Source organism: Myxocyprinus asiaticus, chromosome 9, assembly GCF_019703515.2.
Source record: "Myxocyprinus asiaticus isolate MX2 ecotype Aquarium Trade chromosome 9, UBuf_Myxa_2, whole genome shotgun sequence".
NCBI lineage: Eukaryota > Metazoa > Chordata > Actinopteri > Cypriniformes > Catostomidae > Myxocyprinus > Myxocyprinus asiaticus.
The window spans coordinates 33703143-33729636 of record NC_059352.1 but is presented as its reverse complement, the minus strand read 5'-3'; the positions used below and the strand labels follow the sequence as shown (position 1 = coordinate 33729636).

General features: G+C 38.3%; 2 protein-coding genes across 5 annotated transcripts in view; one reads left to right on the top strand and one right to left on the bottom strand.

The window, feature by feature from the left end:
• Positions 1–1791: 1791 nt before the first annotated feature.
• Positions 1792–23044, top strand: LOC127445750 (diacylglycerol kinase epsilon-like). 2 transcript variants are annotated; one of them, XM_051706018.1, is made up of 11 exons: positions 1792–2711; positions 3774–3933; positions 7937–8056; positions 8223–8366; positions 9204–9361; positions 9473–9521; positions 9744–9857; positions 10222–10293; positions 15383–15510; positions 15677–15788; positions 18463–23044. In XM_051706018.1, exons 1-11 carry the CDS (start codon positions 2272–2274, stop codon positions 18685–18687), a joined length of 1722 nt encoding a protein of 573 aa, XP_051561978.1. In that variant the 5' UTR covers positions 1792–2271; the 3' UTR covers positions 18688–23044. The 2 variants fall into 2 exon arrangements, with proteins under 2 accessions (XP_051561978.1, XP_051561979.1); XM_051706019.1 differs by lacking the exon at positions 7937–8056.
• The window catches only part of LOC127445747 (E3 ubiquitin/ISG15 ligase TRIM25-like), a 55210-nt gene continuing 51431 nt past the window's right edge, over positions 22716–26494 (bottom strand). For 2 of the 3 annotated variants that reach the window (XM_051706014.1, XM_051706015.1), the window contains one exon: positions 22716–26418. In XM_051706014.1, the coding sequence (XP_051561974.1) occupies positions 25886–26418 (533 nt within the window). In that variant the 3' untranslated portion in view covers positions 22716–25885. The remainder of the gene's footprint in view (positions 26419–26494) is intronic. The other variant, XM_051706016.1, reaches the window with a different exon arrangement.

The window sequence follows — 26494 nt, the reverse complement described above, 5'->3', positions numbered from 1 at the left end:
TACTCAAACCCCTTATCTAAACTTAACCAATCAGTAGAGTGTGTAAACATGATAGAAAGCTGTTGTGTGTGACAGAAGCACTCGTGTATTAGATGGAAACGATGTCCAGTGACGTCACTGGCTGTAGTGAAAGTCATATGAATTGAAACGAGTGCAGTCGCACAATATCATACGAATTAGCCAAATTTCGAAAAGTCATAAGAATCATGACGATTTCCGTGGCTTGAGGAGCTATAGCAGCCATTTTATAAAATGCATATTTCATAAAAAGTTACTGGTATAACCATCACTGAAGTTACCTTTTTGTCAGTGATGACCAGTAACACCAGTGACAACCTTGGGTGAAAAAGCTTTAGCAAAGTCTGTTTATGAAGTTGTTCTGCATACAATGGCACTATTAATACACATTTCTTGATTGTAGCTTCTCTCTGTCATTGTTTCTTTAGTCAGGTATGGCCAAACATAGTACAGATAGAAGTTAATCTGGCCACATCGCCAAGCTTTAGAGATGACGTTAATTGATATTGGTGACTAACAGATTATTTGCTTAATTACAGAGATCCTGGCACTGATGACAGTGATCAACTGAGATTGAGCAGGTGTTCTGGGAGATCATCATGGGGCACCTGGACATTGAAAGTGAGGTGGTGGATAGAAAGGTGCAAAGGCATCATGTCTTTTGTTCTTTATTAATAGCTGAGGACAGTTCCAAGCGTCCCACTCTTTGTCCAACAACATAGTATTAGCAGACTTCATATATGCCATATGAGCCTGAGAATGTCAAGTCAAGTAATTTTTATTTGTATAGCGCCTTTCACAACACACATCGTTTCAAAGCAGCTTTACAGAAAATCATGCATTAACAGAAAATGAAACGATAATATCTATAAAGTCTTAAGAGTCGAGTTAGAGAATGTGTTTGTGTATGTTTTCCTATTTTTTATTTTAAATACTCAAAGACAGTTATTAAATATCTTTTTCTAAGTGTCAGTGATAATCTTTGGTTTTATAACAAATAACTCAAATAAATTTCTAAACTCATCCAAGTCATTAATATTGAAGGATTGCAATCTTTCGAGCTTCATTGTCACTGGTGCTACCAGTGTTTTTTGTTGTTGTCATATTTAACATATACATGATTTTATATTAATTGACAGTTTCTTTATTTAAGAGTAAGTATTTTAAGGATTGTATAATTTTATATATATATATATTACTGTCCTTTATAGCAAATTATAGCAAAGATATGATGATGTAAATGATCAAATGCCTCACAATCACACTTTTCACAAACCTTCATGAAATTAATAAAAGCTTAATTTTTTTAAACATTATTTATAATAATCCTTCTGTGCCTGTAACTACATATGCAGAATAGATTAAGAAACAACATTTGTCAAATGTATTTAATGTTCCAAAAACTATAAAATAACACAAGTGACGAAAAGACGACACAAGCTTTCTTTAAATCAATATATATATATATGTGTGTGTGTGTGTGTGTGTGTGTGTGTGTGTGTGTGTGTGTGTGTGTGGATTCATAAAGGCTTAACAATAAATGTAACCTAGATTCAATGTTTAAAAATAAAATATATTTTTTAGACATTTTGCTACCTCAAAAGTGGACGTTTCTGTAGAATGACCCATTTAGTAATACAGTACTGTATTTATTATTTAGTAATATATGTCTCCCACTGCGCAGCAGACGATCACCCGCGTTTTTATCGCGACGGCGCTGTGTCGTGACGTCATCGGAACGGACAACCTACGTTATCATTTCCGTTTCCGTATCTAGATTAATCTTCAAAGGGTTTTACATTTACCAGCTGTTTGTGTTCTGGAAATGGTTTCACTGAGATTAATTTTAAAAGCTTGGATAACAGGATTTCATGATGACGGGTTCTCCTCTTTTAAAATAACAGAACATAACCGCGCATGTATTTTATCTGCTGTTATCCAGCTTGCCTTGGCGTGCCAAATGTTTGACAGCGAGGAGGCGTGTACAGTGGAGGTGTTTACGATGGCTGCGCTGCTGCTGTAATGACTGTGACTCAGGATTGGTGCATCGCCTGATGATGATGATGTTGATGATGTTGATGATGTTGTTGATGATGATGATGATGATGATGATGTGATGTGATGATTCGCGCAGCTCAGATGCTGTCTGAAAAGGAAGATAGTCGTGTTTACTGATGATAATCGCCTACATTGATGTTTATTGATCACGTTGAGCTTGTCTGAATTGTACATGACGACAGCCCTGTAAAATTAATGGCCATGGAGGATAGTGCTGTGGAGGTGAGGGAGAATTGGACTTTGCTTCTCTGGACCACGGTTGCTGTTCTGGTCCCGGTGCTCATCACACTGTGGTGCAGCTTTCAGCGTCCCAAACGCAAAGTACAGCTCAAAGATCTGTTTCGTAGGAGCAAACACGGCTGGCACTACACGGACCTATTCAACAAGCCCACCTACTGCTGCGTGTGCTCTCAACACATCCTGCAGGGGGCGTTCTGTGACTGCTGTGGCATATGTGCAGATGAGCAGTGCATACAGAGAGCAGATCGCACCCTGTCATGTAAGGAGATTATGACCCAGACCCAGACGGATGGGGGGTTCTGCCATCGGTGGGTCAGGGGTAATGTGCCCCTCGCCAGCTACTGTGCCGTCTGCAAACAGCAATGTGGGACTCAGCCCAAACTCTGCGACTATAGGTACTCAGTGTAACCCTGAGCTAAAGTTTAGTTTCGTCGTTTTAATAGCCAATATATCCTCCTGAGACCAAGTAAAAATGGGTTGGTATGGTCTTACCTCTTTATTGTGTTTGGAGTTTACCCCGACAAATATATTGATATACACTAAATTATTATTATAGTATTAATAATTATATGTCTGTAATATCATCACACTTTATCATTATCATGTTATATATTAATGCTATTATTTTGGTATCACAGAAAAGCCCAGGTTGTCCTTTTTAAAGTTGCACTTAGTAATTATTTGTTTATGTTGCGTAATAATTAATGATTTTCAAATGAAAAAGTATAAATTATGGATGCTCGTCATGTGATCCTAACATGGCAGCCCACATTAGGGACCCTCTCCATGTAGAATAAAATAGCTTTTATAAGGTACTGATATGACTGGAGTCTTAATTTCATGTGAGTGGTAATGATTTTATACATATGTTTAAAAATGACTATTAATTTCTTTTGAAGTAAAACTTTTTTTAATGAGGAAAAAATTATTGAGTGCACATTTAAAATACACCAGGGTTTAGAACAGTGGGATGCATGGTCTCAAAGATTTTAATATGCTTATGTTCAATACAGTGGACAAAAACTAATGGCTGTTTTAGGTTGTTTAAATAAGGTATGTTTATCTTTTTAATTCATCACTGACTGCTCTCAGAATAATCAAATGCCTTCCCTTCTTTCTGTATTTAATCTCTATAATGTTTGGTTGGATAAAAGAGTATTTGTCCCTGTAATCCAGCTATATTGTCTGGACCAGAGTCCAGTCCTTCCACCTAAATTGGTGTCAAATCAACTTCAGCTGAGGCTCAAAGTAAAGAAAAAGGGGCACATATTATACACAAGACAAGTACTGTTTTAAATGCATGTACCATTCTTGTCTCATTATTATTGAGGTTTACTACAGAAGGTTTGGAGCCAGTACCAGTATTCATTTCAGAACAAGCTACCATTGTGGAGTGGGCTTGCTCAGTTTGTGGTGGTCTCACCACTTATTTGTTGTTGTTTCAATCTGTACTATAGGTGTGTGTGGTGTCAGACCACAGTGCATGATGACTGTCTGTCCAGTCTGAATGATGAAGATGTGTGTGATCTGGGAGAATTCTGCTCTGTTATCATACCTCCATACTACCTCTATCAAGTCAACAAGCTCCGCCGCAGACATCCTGATGAGTACAGCAAGGTGAGGAGAGGACAGTCCCAATTGTTACATCTCACAAACACTTTTTTTCAAGGTCGGACTGGATGCAGTTACCGTCTTGAAGATGCAGCTGAAGTCAGAAGCTTACATACACTTAGGTTGAAGTAATGAAAAATAATTTTTTAACCACTCCACAGATTTCATATTGGCAAACTATAGTTTTGGCAAGTCGTTTAGGACATCTACTTTGTGCACGACATGAGTAATTTTTCCAACAATTGTTTACAGACAGATTGTTTCACTTTAATTTACTATATAACAATTCCAGTGAGTCAGAAGTTTACATACACTAAGTTAACTGTGCCTTTAAGCAGCCTGGAAAATTCTAGAAAATGATGTCATGCCTTTAGGCAATTAGCTTCTGATAGGCTAATTGGAGTCAGTTGGAGGTGTACCTGTGGATGTATTTTAAGGCCTACCTTCAAACTAAGTATCTCTTTGTTTGACATCATGGGAAAATCAAAAGAAATAAGCCAAGACCTCAGAAAAAAAATTGTGGACCTCCACAAGTCTGGTTCATCCTTGGGAGCAATACCTGAAGGTACCATGTTCATCTGTACGAATAATAGTATGCAAGTATAAGCACCATGGGACCATGCAGCCATCATACCGCTCTGGAAGGAGATGCATTCTGTCTCCTAGAGATGAACGTAGTTTGGTGCAAAAAGTGCAAATCAATCCCAGAATAACAGCAAAGGACCTTGTGAAGATGCTGGAGGAAACAGGTAAACAAGTATCTATATCCACAGTAAAACGAGTCCTATATCGACATAACCTGAAAGGCTGCTTAGCAAGGAAGAAGGCACTGTTCCAAAACTGCCACAAAAAAAAAAGACTACAGTTTGCAAGTGCACATGGGGACAAAGATCATATCAAATCAAATCACTTTTATTGTCACACAGCCATATACACAAGTGCAATGGTGTGTGAAATTCTTGGGTGCAGTTCCGATCAACATAGCAGTCGTGACAGTGATGAGACATATACCAATTTACAATAACATCAAATTAACACAACACAATTTAAAGTCTAATATACACATAATTACACACAACACAATATACAAATAATAACATACACTGTACAGCATTCAATACACACAATATAGATACACATTATTCAATAAAAAAAGTATTTATAGTATATATAGAATGTACAGTAGGTTGTATTGTACTGTATTGACATTCAGGCTGTCGGTTGATAGTAAGTTGTTAAGAGAGAATATAATATAATAATAATATAATTTATGACAGTCCGGTGTGAGATATAAGAGTACTAAAGTGCAGTGCTGATGTATTTTGATCGTGGGAGATCAAGAGTTCAAAAGTCTGATTGCTTGGGGGAAGAAGCTATCATGGAGTCGGCTGGTGTGGGTCCTGATGCTGCGATACCGCCTGGCTGATGGTAGCAGTGAGAACAGCCCATGGCTCGGGTGGCTGGAGTCTCTGATGATCCTCCGAGCTTTTTTCACACACCGCCTGGTATATATGTCCTGGAGGGAGGGAAGCTCACCTCCAATGATGTGGCTGGCAGTTCGCACCACCCTTTGCAGTGCTTTGCTGTTGTGGGCTGTGCTATTGCCGTACCAGGCAGAGATGCAGCCAGTCAGGATGCTCTCTACAGTGCAGGTGTAGAACCGTGTGAGGATGTGGCGGTTCATTCCAAACTTCCTCAGCCGTCTCAGGAAGAAGAGGCGCTGATGAGCCTTCTTCACAACGACTTCAGTGTGGATGGACCATGTGAGTTCCTCAGTGATGTGGACACCCAGGAACTTGAAGCTGCTGACTCTCTCCACTGGTGCTCCATTGATGGTGATGGGACTGTGTTCTCTGTCTTTTCTTCTGAAGTCCACCACGAGCTCCTTTGTCTTACTGATGTTGAGGGAGAGGTTGTGCTCAGATCTTACTTTTTGGAGAAATGTCCTCTGCTCTGATGAAACAAAAATTGAATTGTTTGACCATAATGACCATTGTTATGTTTGGAGGAAAATGGTGAGGTTTGCAAGATGAAGAACACCATCCCAACCGTGAAGCATGGGGGTGGCAGCATCATGTTGTGGGTGTGCTTTGGTGCAGGAGGGACTGGTGCACTTCACAAAATAGATGGCATCATGAGGAAGGAAAATTATGTGGCTATATTGAAGCAATATCTCAAGACATCAGCCAGGAAGTTAAAGCTCGGTTGCAAATGGGTCTTCCAAATGGACAATGACCCCAAGCATACCTCCAAAGTTGTGGCAAAATGGCTTAAGGACAAACAAAGTCAAGGTATTGGAGTGGCCATCACAAAGCCCTGACATCAATCTGATAGAAAATTTGTGGGCAGAACTGAAAAAGTGTGAACAAGCAAGGAGGCCTACAAACCTGACTCAGTTACACCAGTTCTGTCTGGAGGAATGGGCCAAAATTCCAGCAACTTATTGTGAGGAGCTTGTGGAAGGCTACCCAAAATGTTTGATCCAAGTTAAAGATTTTTTAAAGGCAATTCTACCAAATACTAACAAAGTGTATGTAAACTTCTGACCGACTGGGAATGTGATGAAAGAAATAAAAGCTGAAATAAATCATTCTCTCTACTATTATTGTGACATTTCAAATTTTTTTAATAAAATTTTTTTCTCCCCAATTTGAAATGCCCAATTCCCAATGCGCTCTAAGTCCTCTTGGTGGCATAGTGACTCGCCTCAATCCGGATGGCGGAGGACGAGTCTCAGTTGCCTCCGCGTCTGAGACCGTCAGTCCACACGTCTTATCACGTGGCTTGTTGAGCACGTTACCATGGAGACGTAGCATAGCGTGGGCCTCCACACATTCTCCGCGGCGTCCACGCACAACTCACCACGCACCCCACCGAGAGCGAGAACCACACATTATAGCGACCACGAGGAGGTTACCCCATGTGACTCTACCCTCCCTAGCAACCGGGCCAATTTGGTTGCTTAGGAGACCAGGCTGGAGTCACTCAGCACACCCTGGATTCAAACTCGTGACTCCAGGGGTGATAGTCAGCGTCAATGCTCGCCGAGCTGCCCAGGCCCTCCGACATTTCACATTCTTAAAATAAAGTAGTGATCTACTAACTGACCTAAGTGACCTAACTGACCTAAGACAGGGAATGTTTTCTATGATTAAATGTCAGGAATTGTGAAAAACTGAGTTTAAATGTATTTGGCCAAGGTGTATGTAAACTTCAACTGTATCATCTGCTGAAATTGAGCACAGTTTAAACTACCAGTCAAAAGTTTGGACATATTTGCCTAAATTTATGTTTCTCATGATCTGATAAACCTTTTGATCTAAAGGTGCTAATGCTTAAAGTTGTTATTTACAAAACAAAACATTTTAATACAATTTTTTAAATGGATTTGTAGTATGGACTGGATAGAGTTACGGAAAAGCAGCCAACAAGTGCCCAGTATAGACATATACATTTTATTAGTTTGTGTGTTCCCTGCAAATGAAACCCATGAACTTGGTGTTGCTAGCGCCATGCTCTACCAGTTGAGCTACAGGAAGCCTTTTGAATTCATGATGAAGCTGAGGTGAGGGTGCAAAGATTGTTAGGAGCTGTTATCAAGGCAAATAGTGGCTACTTTATAGAAGCAAAAATAAATAGATGGTTTTACCTTTTATGGTCATCACACAATTCCAATACATCCTTTGGTATTATTTTATAGTTTTGATGACTTTACTATTATCCTATCATGTGGAAAATACTTCTAATAAAGAATGAGTGGGTATCGTCTAGTTTTTTTTGATTTGCATAGACTGGATTTCTTCAGTAATTCTTCTTCTTTGAATTCCTGAAGTGAATCTCTGATTTTTACACCATATATAAACCAGATTGTATCACCAAAATGTATTGGTTTAAATTGTTATTTCATTTAAAATGCGTTAGTTGCAAAATTATCCAGTCAACGCGTACTCCACTAAACCTATTTAAATAAACCTAGTTTGAATGTTTAATACTTTATGTGTGTATGTAGCTTGCTGCAATGTGTGGGAGTGGCTGGACTCCAGTTCTGGTCTTGGCAAACACTCGAAGTGGCAACAACATGGGAGAGGTTCTGCTGGGAGAATTTCGTACCCTCCTCAACCCTGTACAGGTTGTGCTCACATACTCAGCCTGTCTGAGCCATTTTCTCTCTGTTTACATACAACTTGTCTCTTTTTATTTTGTCGGACAGATCACATCCCTGCTACTATTCCCAAACCTCTTTATAATGGTTTAACATGTCATGGAAAGCTGCTGATTTAATTTTTCTATTTCAGGTATTTGATCTCGCTGAGCTGCCCCCTTCTAAAGCCCTGCAGCTGTGTACTCTTCTGCCCCCCGGCAGTGTGCGTGTTCTTGTGTGTGGGGGAGATGGCACAGTAGGGTGGGTTCTGGATGCCATCGACACCATGAGGCTGAAGGTGAGAGCTATAGAAGTAGAAAAGTTGAGTGTACTGGAATGTGTCCAATAGAATTAGGCATATTAGATTCAGGTGTTTTAATTAACCCAAAAAGTCATTTACATTCACCAAGTGCCAAATGCAAGTAAAAATGTTCTTTGTTGAGTAAATAAAGGCCACTTAGACGGTTACATTTTTCTGAACTAATATGTATATTTTAAATGGCTATGTAAGAATAATAGTCTGACCATTGCTATTATGTAATACTAGTGAAGTGAGAAAATACAAAAATAAAGAGATGTTCAGTGACTGATCACTGATTTCTAACAGCTTTTACCTCAGCTGAAAATTTACAATCAGAAGTTAAGTGAGCCAGCCAAAAATGTTTTAACTTAATAATGTTATGTGGCAATTCCTGGTATTACGCCACCAAAACATAAACACAATCACGGTGGGTGATGTGGTTTTTAAAAATGGTTTGACTTTACACAAAGGGACTGACTAGCGTATGATGCTGGGAGTGAGACAATGACCTGTTCTGTCTTATGCAATATACAAACAGCTAAACATTTCATTTAATTGGGACAATAGTAAAAAGAATTAAGAAATAATACTAAATACAGTTTCATGGCTGTTAAAAAATATGTATGGCTAGGAACTTTTCTCAGTACACCCAGCATTGGCTGGTAAGGCAAAACAGAAATTCTGGACACTAGTTTAAGTGCTGCAGCATATGCCTGCATATATTTGAGTCCAGTATAGTAGGATGTATAATGTCTCGGTTCGCTGCAAAGCCTTCACATTTATGGTGTAAAAATAAGTCTGTCTGTGAGTGTTTCTCTCTCGTATTCTATATAGGGACAAGATCAGTTTATCCCTCTCGTGACCATCCTGCCACTGGGCACAGGCAATGACTTATCAAACTCTCTGGGATGGGGGGCAGGTTATGCTGGAGAGATATCTGTAGAGCAGGTGCTTAGGAATGTTCTAGAAGCTGAGGTGGTCAAGATGGACAGGTAAGACTCTACCTGTGCTTTAAAGTCTTGTATTGAGAGGCTTGGATTTTGTCATTCCTCAGTTTGTATTGTGCTGTGAAAACAGTTTGTTGTCTGCTGTGAATATTTCAGGTGGAAAGTGCAGGTAGCCTCCAAAGGGCACTACTTTCGTAAGCCAAAGGTCAGTATACCATATGTGAATAATCAGCAGCAGGATTATACATCAGGCTAGGAAGTAAATGGAATTAATATAATTTATATTTAGTGTTTAATTTGGTTAATTTGATGCTGTAGAAATCAGATGAAATATGCTTAGCATTTATTAAATCAGTCATAAAGTATCTGAAGAGTTTAGTGGATATAAAGAGATGCTGATTTAAGCTCAATATTGTTTTATCACCAGGTGTTGGCCATGAATAATTATTTCTCAGTGGGTCCTGATGCTCTTATGGCACTGAACTTCCACACACACAGAGAGAAAACACCCTCCTTTTTCTCTAGTCGAATCATCAACAAGGTCTGAAGCCTTGCCATCTTTTCATCCATCCATCTTTTCATTTCACAGGAAAATTTAACCCAAATGCATGCAAGATTGTTTCTACATTATGTTCAGTGTTAGTCAAAACTGCATATCTTTGTGAAAACCACCATTGTGGGGACACATTTATTATTATAAAACTCTTAAGGTGGTATGTGGCTGTGAAAATGCCTGGATTCTGAGAAAAAAGTTTGTTTTAGTAGAAGATGGACATAAATTTAAGTTGGGGTTCTGATTAATGTTCTGCTGTCCATCTCTGTATGAATATATGGCTTAAAACATTTGCTAAAAAGTGTTTTGTAAGTTTATTGCTGATAGTGATGACAGTGGTCTTCTCTCACAGGCAGTGTACTTCCTCTACGGTACCAAAGATTGTTTGGTGCAAGAATGTAAAGATCTGGATAAGATTATTGAGGTAAAGATTTTATCACATTCACTAAAAAAATATTTGAAAGGTAAACACTTCTCTTATTATTTCCTGTATGTTATTACCATTTATAAAATTAGTGCATTCTCTGAATGTCCTTAGCGCTGACATGAACTTCCTGCTTCATTACTTTGGTGTCTCCTTGATGCTGTAATGAAGAATAATGCTGTAATGTATTTAATGCTCTTTGGTGCTTATGTGAGACCAGCTTGCTTTCTTTAATACTGTCTATGGTGAATGCATGAAGGTGAACCAACCAAATTGGCATGTGCATATATATACACACACACACAAATATACAGTTGTGCTCAAAAGTATGCATACCCTGGCAGAAATTGTGAAATTTTGGCATTGATTTTGAAAATATGACTGATCTTGCAAAAAAACTGTCTTTTATTTAAGGATAGTGATCATATGAAGCCATTTATTATCACATAGTTGTTTGGCTCCTTTTTAAATCATAATGGTAACAGAAATCACCCAAATGGCCCTGATCAAAAGTTTACATACCCTTGAATATTTGGCCTTGTTACAGACACACAAGGTGACACACACAGGTTTAAATGGCAATTAAAGGTTCATTTCCCACACCTGTGGCTTTTTAAATTGCAATTAGTGTCTGTGTATAAATAGTCAATGAGTTTGTTAGCTCTCACGTGGATGCACTGAGCAGGCTAGATACTAAACCATGGGGAGCAGAAAAGAACTTGTCAAAAGATCTGCGTAACAAGGTAATGGAACTTTATAAAGATGGAAAAGGATATAAAAAGATATCCAAAGCCTTGAAAATGCCGGTCAGTACTGTTCAATCACTTATTAAGAAGTGGAAAATTCAGGGATCTCTTGATACTAACCAAGGTCAGGTAGACCAAGAAAGATTTCAGCCACAACTGCCAGAAGAATTGTTTGGGATACAAAGAAAAACCCACAGTTAACCTCAGGAGAAATACAGGCTGCTCTGGAAAAAGACGGTGTGGTTGTTTCAATAATGATTGAGCGTTTGAAGCAGCATGGGACTTCATACTGCTCCAGTGATCTATTGAAGATCTGTGTGAAGATGGGGGCCAGCTGGTTAGCACAGGATCAAAGACACGCTGGTGAGACGCTATCTGGGCCTGAAGCCTTCCTCGTCTTTTGTTTCCAAAATACGCGGCTCACATCATCTTCACAGATCTTAAGTGCAGGTTGAGTAGCAGGAGGGGGGAGGAAGGGGGTTGCAGGAGATGTTGGTGTTTGTGTGAAGTGAAGGTCAGAGTGGGTGTGGGGTGTGAGATTGGGCCTTTCAAATCTGCAGTAGAACACATTCAGGTCGTCAGCCAGTTGTTGGTTCCCTACAGGGTTGGGGTAGGAGTCCTGTAATTTGTGAGTTGTTTCATGCCACTCCACATGGATGCAGGGTCGTTAGCTGAAAACTTGTTTTTCAGCTTCTCAGAGTATCTCCTTTTAGCCACTCTGATTTCCCTGTTCAGTTCATTGTACAAGACTTTATCCCCACCCCTGTAAGCATCCTCTTTGGCCTGACGAATCTGCCTGAGCTCTGCTGTAAACCACGGTTTGTCGTTGTTGAATTTTAAATAAGTCCTAGTAGGAATGCACATATCCTCACAGAAACTGATATATGATGTAACAGTATCTGTGAGCTCGTCCAGGTCTGTGACGGCAGCCTCAAAAACACTCCAATCCGTGCAATCGAAGCAGGCTTGTAGTTTCCGCTCTGCTTCATTGGTCCATCTCTTTACAGTCCTTACTACTGGCTTGGTTGATTTTCATTTCTGCCTGTAGGTTGGAAGAAGATGAACCAGACAGTGATCAGAGAGTCCCAAAGCTGCTCTAGGGACAGAGCGATATGCATCCTTTATTGTTGTGTAACAATGATCCAGTATGTTCCTGTCTCTGGTGGGGCATGTGATGTGCTGTTTGTATTTGGGCAGTTCACATGTGAGATTTGCTTTGTTAAAATCCCCAAGAATAATAATAACTGAGTCCGGGTATCGTTGGTTCCATGTCTGTGATCTGATCAGCCAGTTGTTGCAGCGCTGTGTTCAAACACGCGTTTGGTGCGATATACACACTCACCAGAATAAACAAGGAAAACTCCCGCGGCGAGTAGAAAGGCTTACAGTTAATAAAGAGCGCTTCCAAATTAGGACAGCACATCCTCTTTAATGTTGTTACATCTGTACACCAACTTTCATTGATATAAAAGCATGTTCCACCACATCTCGTTTTTCCCGTTAACTCCGCAATGCAATCCACTCTGAACATCTGGAAGCCCGGCAGGTGTAACGCGCTGTCTGGAATGGCTTCACTCAGCCAGGTTTCTGTGAAGCACAAGGCAGCAGAGGTTGAAAAGTCCTTGTTTGTGGGGGTGAGGAGATGTAGTTCGTCTGTTTTGTTAAGAAGAGAGCGGAGATTGGCTAAGTGAATTCTTGGCAGCACTGTTCGAATTCCGCGCCGACGGAGTTTGACCAGCACACTGGCTCGTCTCCCTCACCCGCGTCTCCTGAACAACAAAGCCGCGCCTCCAACTAAAATGTCTAGCAAAACGTCTGAATATTCAAAAACCAGGAAAAGATTGTCTGGTATAAGCTGTCGAATGTTCAGCAGTTCGTCTCTGTTAAAACTGACTGGAAAAAGATTACTAAACACAGGACAAACAAACAAAAACAACAAAAGAACTGAGGAGCTCCACACTGAGGCAACCATCCATGGCGCCATTATGATGATAAAAAAAAGATAATAATAATAATCAGCCGAGGAGAGGGATAGCGGCAGTTCGGGAGAGAGAGAGCTACAGGCAGCTGCCCTGTATGCGTTTGTGTTTATGTTTTGTCTTTATGTTTTAATGTCTCATTAAACGTTACTTTAATGCTTCGTCCAGTTCCAGCCTCCTCCTTTCCATTGAACCCTGTTACATTGGTGCCGAAACCCGGAAATGAGGTGGCGTTAACCGGACGAATCTCGTTGCACTTATCCCTCTCCTCGGCTGATTAGCCCGATTGGTCACGGCCCGGCCCTGCCCTCCTCCTTGTCATATATATATATATATATATATATATATATATATATATACAGGTGCATCTCAATAAATTAGAATGTTGTGGAAAAGTTCATTTATTTCAGTAATTCAACTCAAATTGTGAAACTCGTGTATTATATAAATTCAATGCACACAGACTGAAGTAGTTTAAGTCTTTGGTTCTTTTAATTGTGATGATTTTGGCTCACATTTAACAAAAACCCACCAATTCACTATCTCAAAAAATTAGAATATGGTGACATGCCAATCAGCTAATCAACTCAAAACACCTGCAAAGGTTTCCTGAGCCTTCAAAATGGTCTCTCAGTTTGGTTCACTAGGCTACACAATCATGGGGAAGACTGCTGATCTGACAGTTCAGAAGACAATCATTGACACCCTTCACAAGGAGGGTAAGCCACAAACATTCATTGCCAAAGAAGCTGGCTGTTCACAGAGTGCTGTATCCAAGCATGTTAACAGAAAGTTGAGTGGAAGGAAAAAGTGTGGAAGAAAAAGATGCACAACCAACCGAGAGAACCGCAGCCTTATGAGGATTGTCAAGCAAAATCGATTCAAGAATTTGGGTGAACTTCACAAGGAATGGACTGAGGCTGGGGTCAAGGCATCAAGAGCCACCACATACAGACGTGTCAAGGAATTTGGTTACAGTTGCCGTATTCCTCTTGTTAAGCCACTCCTGAACCACAGACAACGTCAGAGGCGTCTTACCTGGGCTAAGGAGAAGAAGAACTGGACTGTTGCCCAGTGGTCCAAAGTCCTCTTTTCAGATGAGAGCAAGTTTTCATTTGGAAACCAAGGTCCTAGAGTCTGGAGGAAGGGTGGAGAAGCTCATAGCCCAAGTTGCTTGAAGTCCAGTGTTAAGTTTCCACAGTCTGTGATGATTTGGGGTGCAATGTCATCTGCTTGTGTTGGTCCATTGTGTTTTTTGAAAACCACAGTCACTGCACCCGTTTACCAAGAAATTTTGGAGCACTTCATGCTTCCTTCTGCTGACCAGCTTTTTAAAGATGCTGCTTTCATTTTCCAGCAGGTTTTGGCACCTGCCCACACTGCCAAAAGCACCAAAAGTTGGTTAAATGACCATGGTGTTGATGTGCTTGACTGGCCAGCAAACTCACCAGACCTGAACCCCATAGAGAATCTATGGGGTATTGTCAAGAGGAAAATGAGAAACAAGAGACCAAAAAATGCAGATGAGCTGAAGGCCACTGTCAAAGAAACCTGGGCTTCCATACCACCTCAGCAGTGCCATAAAATGATCACCTCCATGCCACGCCGAATTGAGGCAGTAATTAAAGCAAAAGGAGCCCCTACCAAGTGTTGAGTACATATACAGTAAATGAACATACTTTCCAGAAGGCCAACAATTCACTAAAAATGTTTTTTTTATTGGTCTTATGATGTATTCTAATTTTTTGAGATAGTGAATTGGTGGGTTTTTGTTAAATGTGAGCCAAAATCATCACAATTAAAAGAACCAAAGACTTAAACTACTTCAGTCTGTGTGCATTGAATTTATTTAATACACGAGTTTCACAATTTGAGTTGAATTACTGAAATAAATGAACTTTTCCACGACATTCTAATTTATTGAGATGCACCTGTATGTATGTATATGGCCTTTTCTATTATATTTGCAAAGTGCTTTAAACTGTACATTTATGGAAAGTGCTGCATGAATACAGTTCTATTGATTGTTAATGTTTCTTTTTAACAAAGTCATTTATACTCGATGCTGGATAGACCATTCAAGTGTAGTGCACAAATTTTAACTATCAGTTAAAGAATCCTCCATATGTGCCTCCTGCCAGAACTCAGTCTGCGGTATTTCTACACCTCTGAGAAAACTGCTGACCCCCTTAAAAAGGTTTTTAACACTCAGTCCAGAGTTTTTATTCAAAATTAATCTTGTATAGATTTTAGTTGTTTCACCTATTATTATTTAATTTTAACCTGAATTTCGCCATAAAAATAGCCAAAAAAGTTGGCATGGCTTTAAAAACAAACAAAACATGTTTAATTTTGTCTCTTTAGCTGGAGCTGGATGGAGAGCGAGTAACTTTGCCCAGTCTGGAGGGGATAATTGTGTGCAATATTGGCTACTGGGGGGGTGGCTGCAGACTTTGGGAGGGGATGGGAGATGAGCCCTATCCTCCAACACGGTGAGTATCCAAATGTCACTATACACTTTACAGAATCTTCATAGATTTAAATTTGTGATTATGGATTGCCATCCTGAAAAAGAACTTTCATAGAACAGAATCACTATGGAATGATGACTGAAATTACTGCCTGTTTACTTATTTTCTTTCTGTCTTCTGTCTTTAGTGTGGATGATGGTTTATTAGAGGTGGTGGGTGTGTATGGCTCATTTCACTGTGCACAGATCCAGGTTAAACTGGCCAATCCCGTGAGGCTGGGACAGGCACACACAGTTCGGGTGAGACCACAGCCTATGTTATTTACTCATACTGCTTTAATATGTGCAGTACAGTTAAAGTATGTCTCCATAGTTTTGAGAATTTATTTAGTTTTTTGTAGTCTCTGGTAGCAGTTAAGGTGCTTAAAGCGACAGAGAAAGAAGTGATTGTTATGTTGCGTCATTTTAAAATGGAGCCATTGGTGATTATGGATTATATCACAGCATTAAATTGGTCTTCTGTTTTTTTTACTTTTCAGACCCTGAATTAATTTTTTTTATAGTTTTTGTTATTTGTTGCCACCCAGATCACCCAGATTATTAGATTGGATGCTGCCAAGTCAAACTTTGATATATTTATTAAAGTAATTTGGTTTCTTAAAAACATCCTGAATCTATAATGATTTGGCATTAAAGGGATAGTTTATCCAAGAATGAAAATTCTCTCATCATTTACTCACACTCGCCTTCCCAGATGAGTACTTTATTTCTTCTGCTGATCACAAACAAAGATTTTTAGAAGAATATCTCAGCTCTGCAGATCTATACAATGCAAGTAAATTGCCAGAACTTATAGTAAAAAAGGACTTAAATATTTATCTGTTTCTCATCCATACCTATCATATTGCTTCTAAAAATTTGGATTCATCCTCTGAAGTTTTATGGATTATTTTTATATTCTGCCTTTATATGCTTTATAAACTTTCAAAGTTCTGGCCACTCTTTGTGATGGCATGAGGGTGAGTAAATTATGTGAGAATGTTTGGGTGAACTATCCCTTTAAAGTATTATTTATTTAAAGTTTTCCTGAAATAATTTACAACAGATTTATATGTATAATCAGGTTTGGGGAGTAACGGAATACATGTAACTGCGTTACGTATTTAAAATACAAAATATTAGTAGCTGTATTTCACTGCTGTTACAATTTAAATAGTTGGTAATCAGAATACAGTTACTTTAAAAAATATTTGGTTTGCTGAAGAGATTACTTTAAATATTAAATGAAACAAATTACAAAAAAATGCAGTCTATTCATTTGGAAAACATTTATCCATATAAATGATGCGATCTGAGGAGCATTTAAACAGCGGGGAAACATTTTCTTATGATGCGTTATATTCATACGTGCAGACAGAGGGCACTTTCACACTGAATGGATCTGACGCCATTGAAGAACTTGCCCTTGGGAACTTAATAGACAAATCCACATACAATCAGATAGAGGTGTCAATGTGTGCACTGTTGAGTTTAAGTAAGTTTGGAGCAGCAAAAATAGTTAACCTAGTGCAAATTGTAATGTGAACATTTAGCAAAGAAACATACTATTTCTAGTCCTTACGAGCACCTGTTAACAGGCGTGATTATATTTTAGAATTAATTCTATTTAGAAAATCCATGCAAGGTCCACATCTAGATTTTGTGTTTTCTTTCCTCTAGTAAGAACTTGGCTATTAAGACAAAGATGTACTGCAAAATACTTACTCTTAATTAAAAATTTTGTGTTTGATTTATTATCTGTAAAAATATCTAATAAATCCTTTAAGGGATAGTTCATCCAGAAATTTACATTTTCTTATTTACTTACCCACATGCCATCCCACATTCTTTGTGCATATTGCCACCTACTGGGCAGGGAGGAGAATTTATAGTAAAAAAGGACTTTTTGAAAAAGTGTCAGAGCAAAAAAAAAAAAAAAAAAAAGAAAAGGCAAATATTGATCTGTTTCTCACCCAAATTTATCATATTGCTTCTGAAGATATGGATTTAACCACTGGAGTCTTGTGGATTACTTTTATGCTGCCTTTATAGGCTTTTGAAACTTCAAAGTTCTGGCCACCATTCACTTGCATTGTATGGACCTACAGAGCTTAGTATGTAATCTTAGTATGTGTTCAGCACAAGAACTAAAGATGTCATACACATCTGGGATGTGATGAGGGTGAGTAAATGATGAGAGAATTTTTTTTACTTGAAAAGCTACACTACATAAGATATATAGTCAGAGAATGTATTATGTGTATTATTAAGAGAAGTTGATTTTGTCTCACTGTACTGGCCAAAGTATTTAGATTACATCACGATGAGTAATCTAATAGAATACGTTACAATTTACATTTTGCAGCATGCATTCTGTAATCTGTAGTGGAATACATTATAAAAGTAACTCTCCCCACCTTGTGTATAATGGTCTGGATGTTGCTTCCATTCAGAACCAATGTCCATCGTAATGACATCAATACATTTTTTTGATTGATTATCATTTTATGGCTGCATTTAGCATAGAATTAAAACATATCTATACATAAGATCTTCATATTTATACATAATTCAGATCTGAAAGGTTTTACCATTATTAAATCAAGTGGTAGCTGTTATTGTATTAGAGGTCTGCTACCTGACGAACTTCACATGACCCAAAAAACTGCTAGATTCGGATTAGTTTTTCATGAATAACTGCATATAGCTGGATCTTGCTCTGCTCACTCATAGAAACAATAGAGTGTAACAATTTCAAATTAGTGTAAAAGTTGACAGAATTGGTTGGATCAGGTTGGGTCACAGGGTCTCATAACAGGGCCGATTCGGGCTTAATAACATGTGCAAACCTCTAGGCTTTCAACATCAACCTTATCCACTAACAAATGGCAGAACCCCCAGCCCAATCTAATTAACCTTTGCTTTGTTGTGGTAGCTGGTGTTGAAGAGCTCCCGGATGCCAATGCAGGTAGATGGAGAGCCATGGGCACAGGGTCCGTGCACCATCACCATTACCCATAAGACTCAGGCCCTCATGCTGTACCACAGCGCAGAACACACCGATGACGATGACTCCAGCACCTCAGAGGCTGAAGAGCCCTCAGCTGATCACATTGACACAGCTAGTAACACCCAGAAAACAGTGACGGAGTCTCAGTAAGGCTGAAATCTCTCTGCTCCAGAAAGTAGCATGGCATGAAAGGAGGGCATGCTGCTCTGATTTTGTCTTCAGGTCTAGTGTGATGTCATAATTGTAAATGTTCATAATGTGAATGTGCTGCTCTAGCAGTAACATCTGCAATGGTTATTGCTGTAAGAGTTTTACAAGAGTCTTTACAAGAGTTTCTCTCTTAAAGCTGCACTATGTAACAGTGCTCTCAAGTGACATCTGTGATTGGAACTTAAAATTGCAAGCAATTTGCAGAAGAATACTTTACGTCAGTCGTGTTCTGGCACTGCTCTTCTGGCAGATGAATCTCCCAATTTGAACTTACCTTGACATCACGTGTGTGTTCATGACTGGAGCCGGAGTCATAACGTGCTATTTTCATGTTGATATTATGTTATACGATTAAACGTTTGAAATGGAAATATTACTTGCTTTGATGAAGATAAACAACACTCTTATTTACATATTTGAATGAATTTTACACTTAAATCGCTTTTCTGACACTACACTCAAAGCACTTTTAAATAGAGAACAGGGGACTCTCCTCAGCCACCACCAGTATATCTTAATATGATTATTCAAGTGTTTAATCTACTATTAATGTTTGAATTGTACTACAATTTTCAATTTAAGAGGTTAAACTCTGATATGGCTGATACGAGTTCAATAGAAGACAGCCTCAATTACTACAATAGCATATCTATGCAATGCACACAATAGCACATAAACTAAAAACATAAGATGAGGATTCAATAATGATAGGGATAAAATAATCTTTATTAAATGTAAAATAATATGCTTAAATATGCAATATAACACTTACAAGAAGTCAATTTCAGAAGTCATACATAATGAACATGTCACAGTAACTTAACCGGACAATGTAGATACATTGCGATTGCAAGGGCGGAGCTAGGGGGTGGACGTGGCCACCATGGACCGAATCCTGGCCACCCCAATGGCAATTGCCGTTTTGGTCATGTTTTGTCTTGTCTTTCTTCACCAACAACCACCATCCACACCCCCCCAGCAAACCCATCCGTCCGACAATACAAACAATCCCCCCCCACCCTTCCAACAATGTGCCACCACAGACTGATCGCTGGACCCTGCCCGGCCGCGCCTGTGAAGAACTCCTGGCTCCCCTGCGCTATCGGTTAACTCACGAGTAATGTTCGATTCATAAATGCATGAGAAGCAATATAAGCTTCAGCAACCCTACCAGAAAACATATCCAAGCATTATAGTAGGTAAACAACTTCACCAAACGGATAACAGATAAACATCCATCTAGACTGCAGCGATGCTGTCCTGAACTGTGAGTGTGTTACTGAACAGCTTAGTTTGTTTCTCCAGCTGGAACATGAGACAGCCGGTACTTCTTTCTTGTGTGTGCGGACATGACGTAATGACGCAAGGATGCACATCATAAACTAGCGATTTCACACCAAATCAAACCCGACAGCTCAAAATGCAAATCATTTTTATAGGCTTACAGAAGTGATTCGGGGTAAGGGAAGGACATTGTTTTGAACACTGATTGCTGATGTACTCAATCAATAATGGCAGTTTGTTCATTTTTACCCAAAAAAATCTTATTCCTGTGTTTTTTTCCCAGGGAATGTTACCTGGAAGCTGTAAAAAGTGGCTCAGGGTTTGGCCCTTACTAGACAAAAATGGAATCATATTTAGCTTCAAGCAGAGCTCAGGCAATCGAAAAAAAAAAAAAAAAGAAAAAAAATTAGTCCAGAGGAGAATCTTACAAACAAAGCTGCTTAGACGTGAATGTTTTGCACTGACCTTGTTCAATAGGTCTGTGAATATACTGCTCACTACAATTGAGTAAATTTAGTGTAATAATTTTGAATGGGTCTTTCCATGTTGTTGCTCCTTCTGTGAAATTCCAGCAAAGTGGTCAAATTTAGGAACTATGTGTCAACATGTTTATTCTCTGATAACTGAAAAACCTTTGCACTGCTTGAATCAAGGGCAGATTAATGTGCCATGTATACCCTCATGTTTTGTGACTATTCCAAGTCATTGGTTTAAGTTTTTGAAATGGCAGTAAAATGTTTTAGAGCACTGTATTAAAATTCAGATGATTGTTCTATCATCTGAATTTTGTCTTTTGCCAAGCTGCACTGTCATATTTTTTTGCATTTGCTGGTTATTATTTTTGTGTTGTTTTATTGGATGTTTGTGTTTTTTCTCTTTTTTTTTTTTCTTTTTGTTGTTGTTACAGTTTCTGTGCATGCTGCTTGATTTAAATAACTTTTTGTTAGCACATAAGGTGATTTATTTTGCCTAACATTCCTATAAATACTTTTTTTAATTTAAGGATGAGTCCTAAACATTTTTAAGTAAGCCTTAATGTCTATAAGCCCTCCCTTCCAAGTCTTTTAAGTTTCCTTTCATCACCACCTTATATTTAGCTGATTGAGGTCCAGTTTCACTACATTGGTGTGTCCTGCCTGATGACTCATTTTGAGCTTAACTCTATAGTGTCTTGTATGGTTGTGCCTGTTATGAGTCATCTTCAGAGGCAGAGATGTTCTTGAGGAACTAAATCAGAGTTTTAAGGGAAAAACGGTAATTATGTCAGTTTTACACAGTGTTATTTACATCGTATGGCTTCCCTTTTGGAAAGGCGATAGCACTTGACTTTCTCACTCTGACAATGTGCCCTCTCTTTGCAGTAGTTAAGCTTACTGTTTTCCCATATTATCCATGACAGCCTTGTTGTAAAACTGTTGTCACTTTCATTGTGATCCAATCGGCAGCCATTTTTCATAGATGATTGTGAAGGAGTTTTTGATCCTTTTTTGTTGTTGTTGTTTACAAGAGTATGTGTTGCCAAAAATATCCTTGTGATTGAATTGATTGAATATTTTTCCTTGTTGCATAAATCTCCATCACTTGTCCATTGAAGACCATTGCAGTATTAGTCTCTAATATGTGAAAACTGCAAAAACCCTTCTACAGCTTGAAAAACAAAAAATCGAAATTTGTATGTGTTTATTAAAGGAATATTCTGGGTTTAGTACAAGTTAAGTTCAATTGATAGCATTTATGGTATAATTGTTACAAAAAAATAATTAGATTCTTCCCTCCTTAAAAAACAAAACCAATGTTACGAGGCACTACAATGGAAGTGAAAGGATCAGTTTTGGAGGATTTAAAGGCAGAAATGTGAAGCTTGAAATTTTATAAAAGCACATTAATTCTTCAGTTAAAACTTGTGTATTTGAGCTGTAAAGTTGTTTAAATCGTCGTTTTAAGATTTACAGCATTACGTCATGGATATACTTTTACACAGAAAAGGTTAGTAGTCTAAGTGGTTTTATCACACTAAAATCATGTTAACGCATTGTTTACGTCTTGTGGATATGCATTTGAAACCATGATTATTTTAACGTTTACGAATTGGCCCCATTTACTGCCATTGTAAGTGCCTCACTGTATGCCACTAATGCTGTCAATTGAGCTTAACTTTTATTGAACTCCAAATATTCCTTAGAGAATATCATGTGAAATCTATTTTAAAACGGCATGTAAAGTTACATGCAAATGTTTCAATATATGTCTAATTGCTGAGAAAGCGGTTGTGGTCATGAAAACCTTTTCCTTTATGTAAAAGCACTTTCTAATTGTTGCTTTGTTTCTTATGCTGAAGACATTGTAATGTTACTAAAAAGACTGTTTACAAATGCTCTGAATGTGTAAAAAATGTTTAAGCAGATTATTCTCAGTGGGACATTTTGTACTGAATACTGTGTGCCTGTAATGACATATGTTTGACATTTATGGTTTATGTCTTGTTTTTTTCCCCCTCCAAATACAAATTAAGCCTACTGACACTGTAAATGCCACAGTAGCTGCACTTGATGGAACTGTTCTGTTTAATGTGTAACTAGGCTTATTTGTGTAAGGGAACATACCAACACATATTCAAAAGTACAGATGATTCTGCAAAATCATTTTTGTTCTTAGACACTTTTTGGAAGTTAATCAGAACTTAATCACAGAATTCTTTGGCCATTTATTTAAGCATTTCATTTTCTAATACAACTGGCAACAATGTGAGCTGCACAATTAAATAATCACCATTTCAGAAGCAAGATTAAGTCAATTTTGAATATAAATTCACACAATGCATATTGTACCATAAGTATGTTGAATACAGTTGAGAATGAGAGGAAGAATTATATATCAATATAAGGATATTATATTCTGATAAGATACATGGGTATGTTTAAGTCTGTACCTTAAAATCTGTATTTATTCTGATTTAACTTCATGTATATTTTTTCACTTTAGAAAACAATCACAATAAATATTTTTTATATTCTGTAGTTGTTTTTGCATCAAATTTCATTAAGCACACACTAAATATACACTTTAATACAATATCAATCACAACTGTAATAAGCAATACAAGCAAATAGAAATGCCATGGAACAGAACTTCCTGAGCTGTTCTGGAAACTTAAAATATATTACAAATTTATATTGAGATTTATTTTTTCCAAAGCAACAGAACTCTTGTTACTGTGGATTTAAAAAAAAAAAAAATCAGATCTCATCTGAAAATAGCAAATGCAAGTCATATAATGTCATATCTATGCTGTGCCAACATCAAAGTGAATAGGCTACTGTTAGTCATGTACCTGTGCTTTACATGTGACAAGACCAGTAGGCTTTTATTTTATACAATGCACTATGATCCTAGAACAAAATTAACATACAAACAAGGATCTTAAAGTGCACAGAATGCATATAAGCTTGAGTTCCTGTTAGCCTGTATGTAGATCTAGCCGTTTTATCAGCTATATTTAATGTGATCTCTCTCAATAGGCACTTCATTTCTGGGTTGCCCAGTCAGAAAGAGATGGTAGCAGTTAGATTTACTGGCATTTTGAGCTTTGTGCTTTAAGATCACTGTATTGAACTGTGTTGTGTTGAGCAAACCACTTCTAAAGTGTAATCCGATACTGATTACAACCTACACAACTAAAATTGTAATCTGTAATGCAATCTTTAAGATTACATTTTTAGGTAATTTAATCTGATTACTTTTGGATTACATATTCCATGTTTATATGAAAATCTACTTTAATGTGTATTAAGTATAAATTTGCACTCCTTGCATTAAACATTTTTAAACATGACATCAAACAACAATTTGCTGTGTGTCAGCCCCACTCAGTCCCCCTTTGGGTGCATCTTTTAAAGTAAAGACTGATATATAATGTAGTCCATTTGTAATCATGTAATCTTACATACAAAGTAACTGTAATCTGATTACACCCTGCTAATAATGTAATAGAAATTCTTATTTTTGTAATCTGATTACACAATCCAGATTACATGTAGTTATTTACTACCCAACACTGACTAAACGCCTGTTCATTTGGCAGGACTGCTCATGCTTAAAAACATGGCATTCCAAATAGACAATGAATATCAGGATACTACAGTCAGAATCCATGCAAACTTACTTCAGCTCTATCTGGAGCACATTGGCAAAGGACTTTGCCCATGTAATAAAATCAACACATGACAATTTGTTCATGTGATAAAGTTAAACACATCAAACAACACTAAGACCTCCAAACTAACAGAGACTCAACAAAGAAATATTATGTGTTAACATTTATGCACACACTGAATTTACCCCTTGTTAATCAATATAGTGCACTTCCTGGCCAAAAAAAAAAAAAAAAAGTCACCGTTTGGATTTAAATAAGCAGATACTTAAGAGCCTATGACTGGATCATTATTGCTGTGATTAGTATGTTTCAGCTGGCAACAATTCTTTTAACCCTAACTGATGCAGTGTGTAGCTTCTCATTTCTTAAACAACCATGTTGGAAGATGCTTCCTGCAGTCGTGGAAAAGATGTTATTGTGTTCCAGAAGGGGCAAATTATTGGCCTGCATCAAGGAATGAAAACAACTAAGGAGATTGCTAAAATCACTGGAATTGGGTTAAGAACGCATTATTATGTCCAACGCATTATTAAAACCTGGAAGGATTGTGGTGAACCATCAGCTTCGCAGAACAAATGTGGTCGGAAAAATCTTGAATGATCATGATCGGAGATCACTAAAACACTTGAAGTCACAAAAAATGGACAGCAGAACTCACTGCTATATTTAATAGTTAAAGTAAGAGCATTTCCACACGCACAATGCAACGAGAACTTACAGGATTGGTGACTAAACAGCTGTGTGGCCACAAGAAAGCCACTTGTTAGTGAGGCTAATTGGAAAAAATGACTTAAATTTGCTAGGGAGCATAAAGATTGGACTTTGGAGCAATGGAAAAAGGTAATGTGGTCTGATGAGTCCAGATTTACCCTATTCCAAAACGATGGGCACTTCAGGGTAAGAAGGAAACGCATGAAGCGATGCATCTGTCATGCATAGTGTCCACTGTACAAGCCTCTGGAGGCAGTGTTATGATCTGGGGTTGCTTCAATTGGTCAGGTCTAGGCTCAGCAACAAAATGAAGTCAGCTGACTACCTGAATGTACTGAATGACCAGGTTATACCATCAATGGATTTTTTCTTCCATGATGGCATGGGCATATTCCAGGATAACAATGCCAAGATTCATCAGGCTCAAACTGTGAAAGAGTGGTTCAGGGAACATGAGGAATCATTTTCACACCTGAATTGGCCACCACAGAGTCCTGACCTTAACCCCAATGAAAGTCTTTGGGATGTGCTGGAGAAGACTTTACAGAGTGGTTCGACTCTCCAGTCATTAGTACAAGATCTCGGCCAAAAATGAATGCAACTCTGGATGGAAATAAATGTTGTGATGTTGCATAAGGTTGTTGAAACAATGCCACAACTAATGTGTGCCGTAATCGAAGCTAAAGGTGGTCCTACTAAATATTAGGGTATGCAACTTTTTTTTCTGGCCAGGCAGTGTATATCCATATCTATCAACTACATTTTTGGTCAGAATTCAAAGATAGAGAAATTATTTCTGGAAGTCTGCTTAATGCATTATATCACAGCAGACTGGAATTTGCATTAAAAATTTAATTTGCATTAATCTTAGCTCATTTTATCCCCATGGTCCTTTGAAACACACCCATATTATAATATACAACAAGACACCAAAGTTATTAAAAATGAAATAATCAACATTAATCTAATATGAGTTCACCTCATACAGTTTTAGTTACTGAGCTTGCACAGAGATACAGAAGAGCCATTTGAGAAAATCCAGAAAGCTGGATACACAGGCTCAGAGAAAGGGAACACAAAAGTGTGGAAGGGGTAGGCCCGGTCCTGCACATTATAGAGCGTTGCACTTCCTGCGTCGCAATCCAGCAGGACACCTACGCGGCTAGGGTTGGGATTCGCCAACACCGTCTCAATGCTGTTGTGCCATGCAGAAAGCTTCACGTTAAACCACTCCACACACCAGGATTCTGCATTACGCCCCAAACGGCTGGATGGACCCTTCCGGTCGATTCTGCCATACGCAAGCCCTAATCCACAGAAGTTGTTGCTGCTCATTTTGATCTCCCAGTAATGGCGACCCTGAGAGAAACCCTTGGTGCAGAGCACCTGGGAACAGACAGAAAAGCGAGTAGGAATGTCGGGATAGTTAGCGGGCTCATCTGAGACTGTTGCTTTGGTGTCATTTTCAGAGAGGAAGATCCGCTTGTGGGCTGTCCTGACATCAAAATTGAGGATAGTGCCATCTAGAAGGGAGGAACACATGCACATAAATGTAAACGATGGTGAAGATGAACATGTGGATACATTAGGCAACCTAAA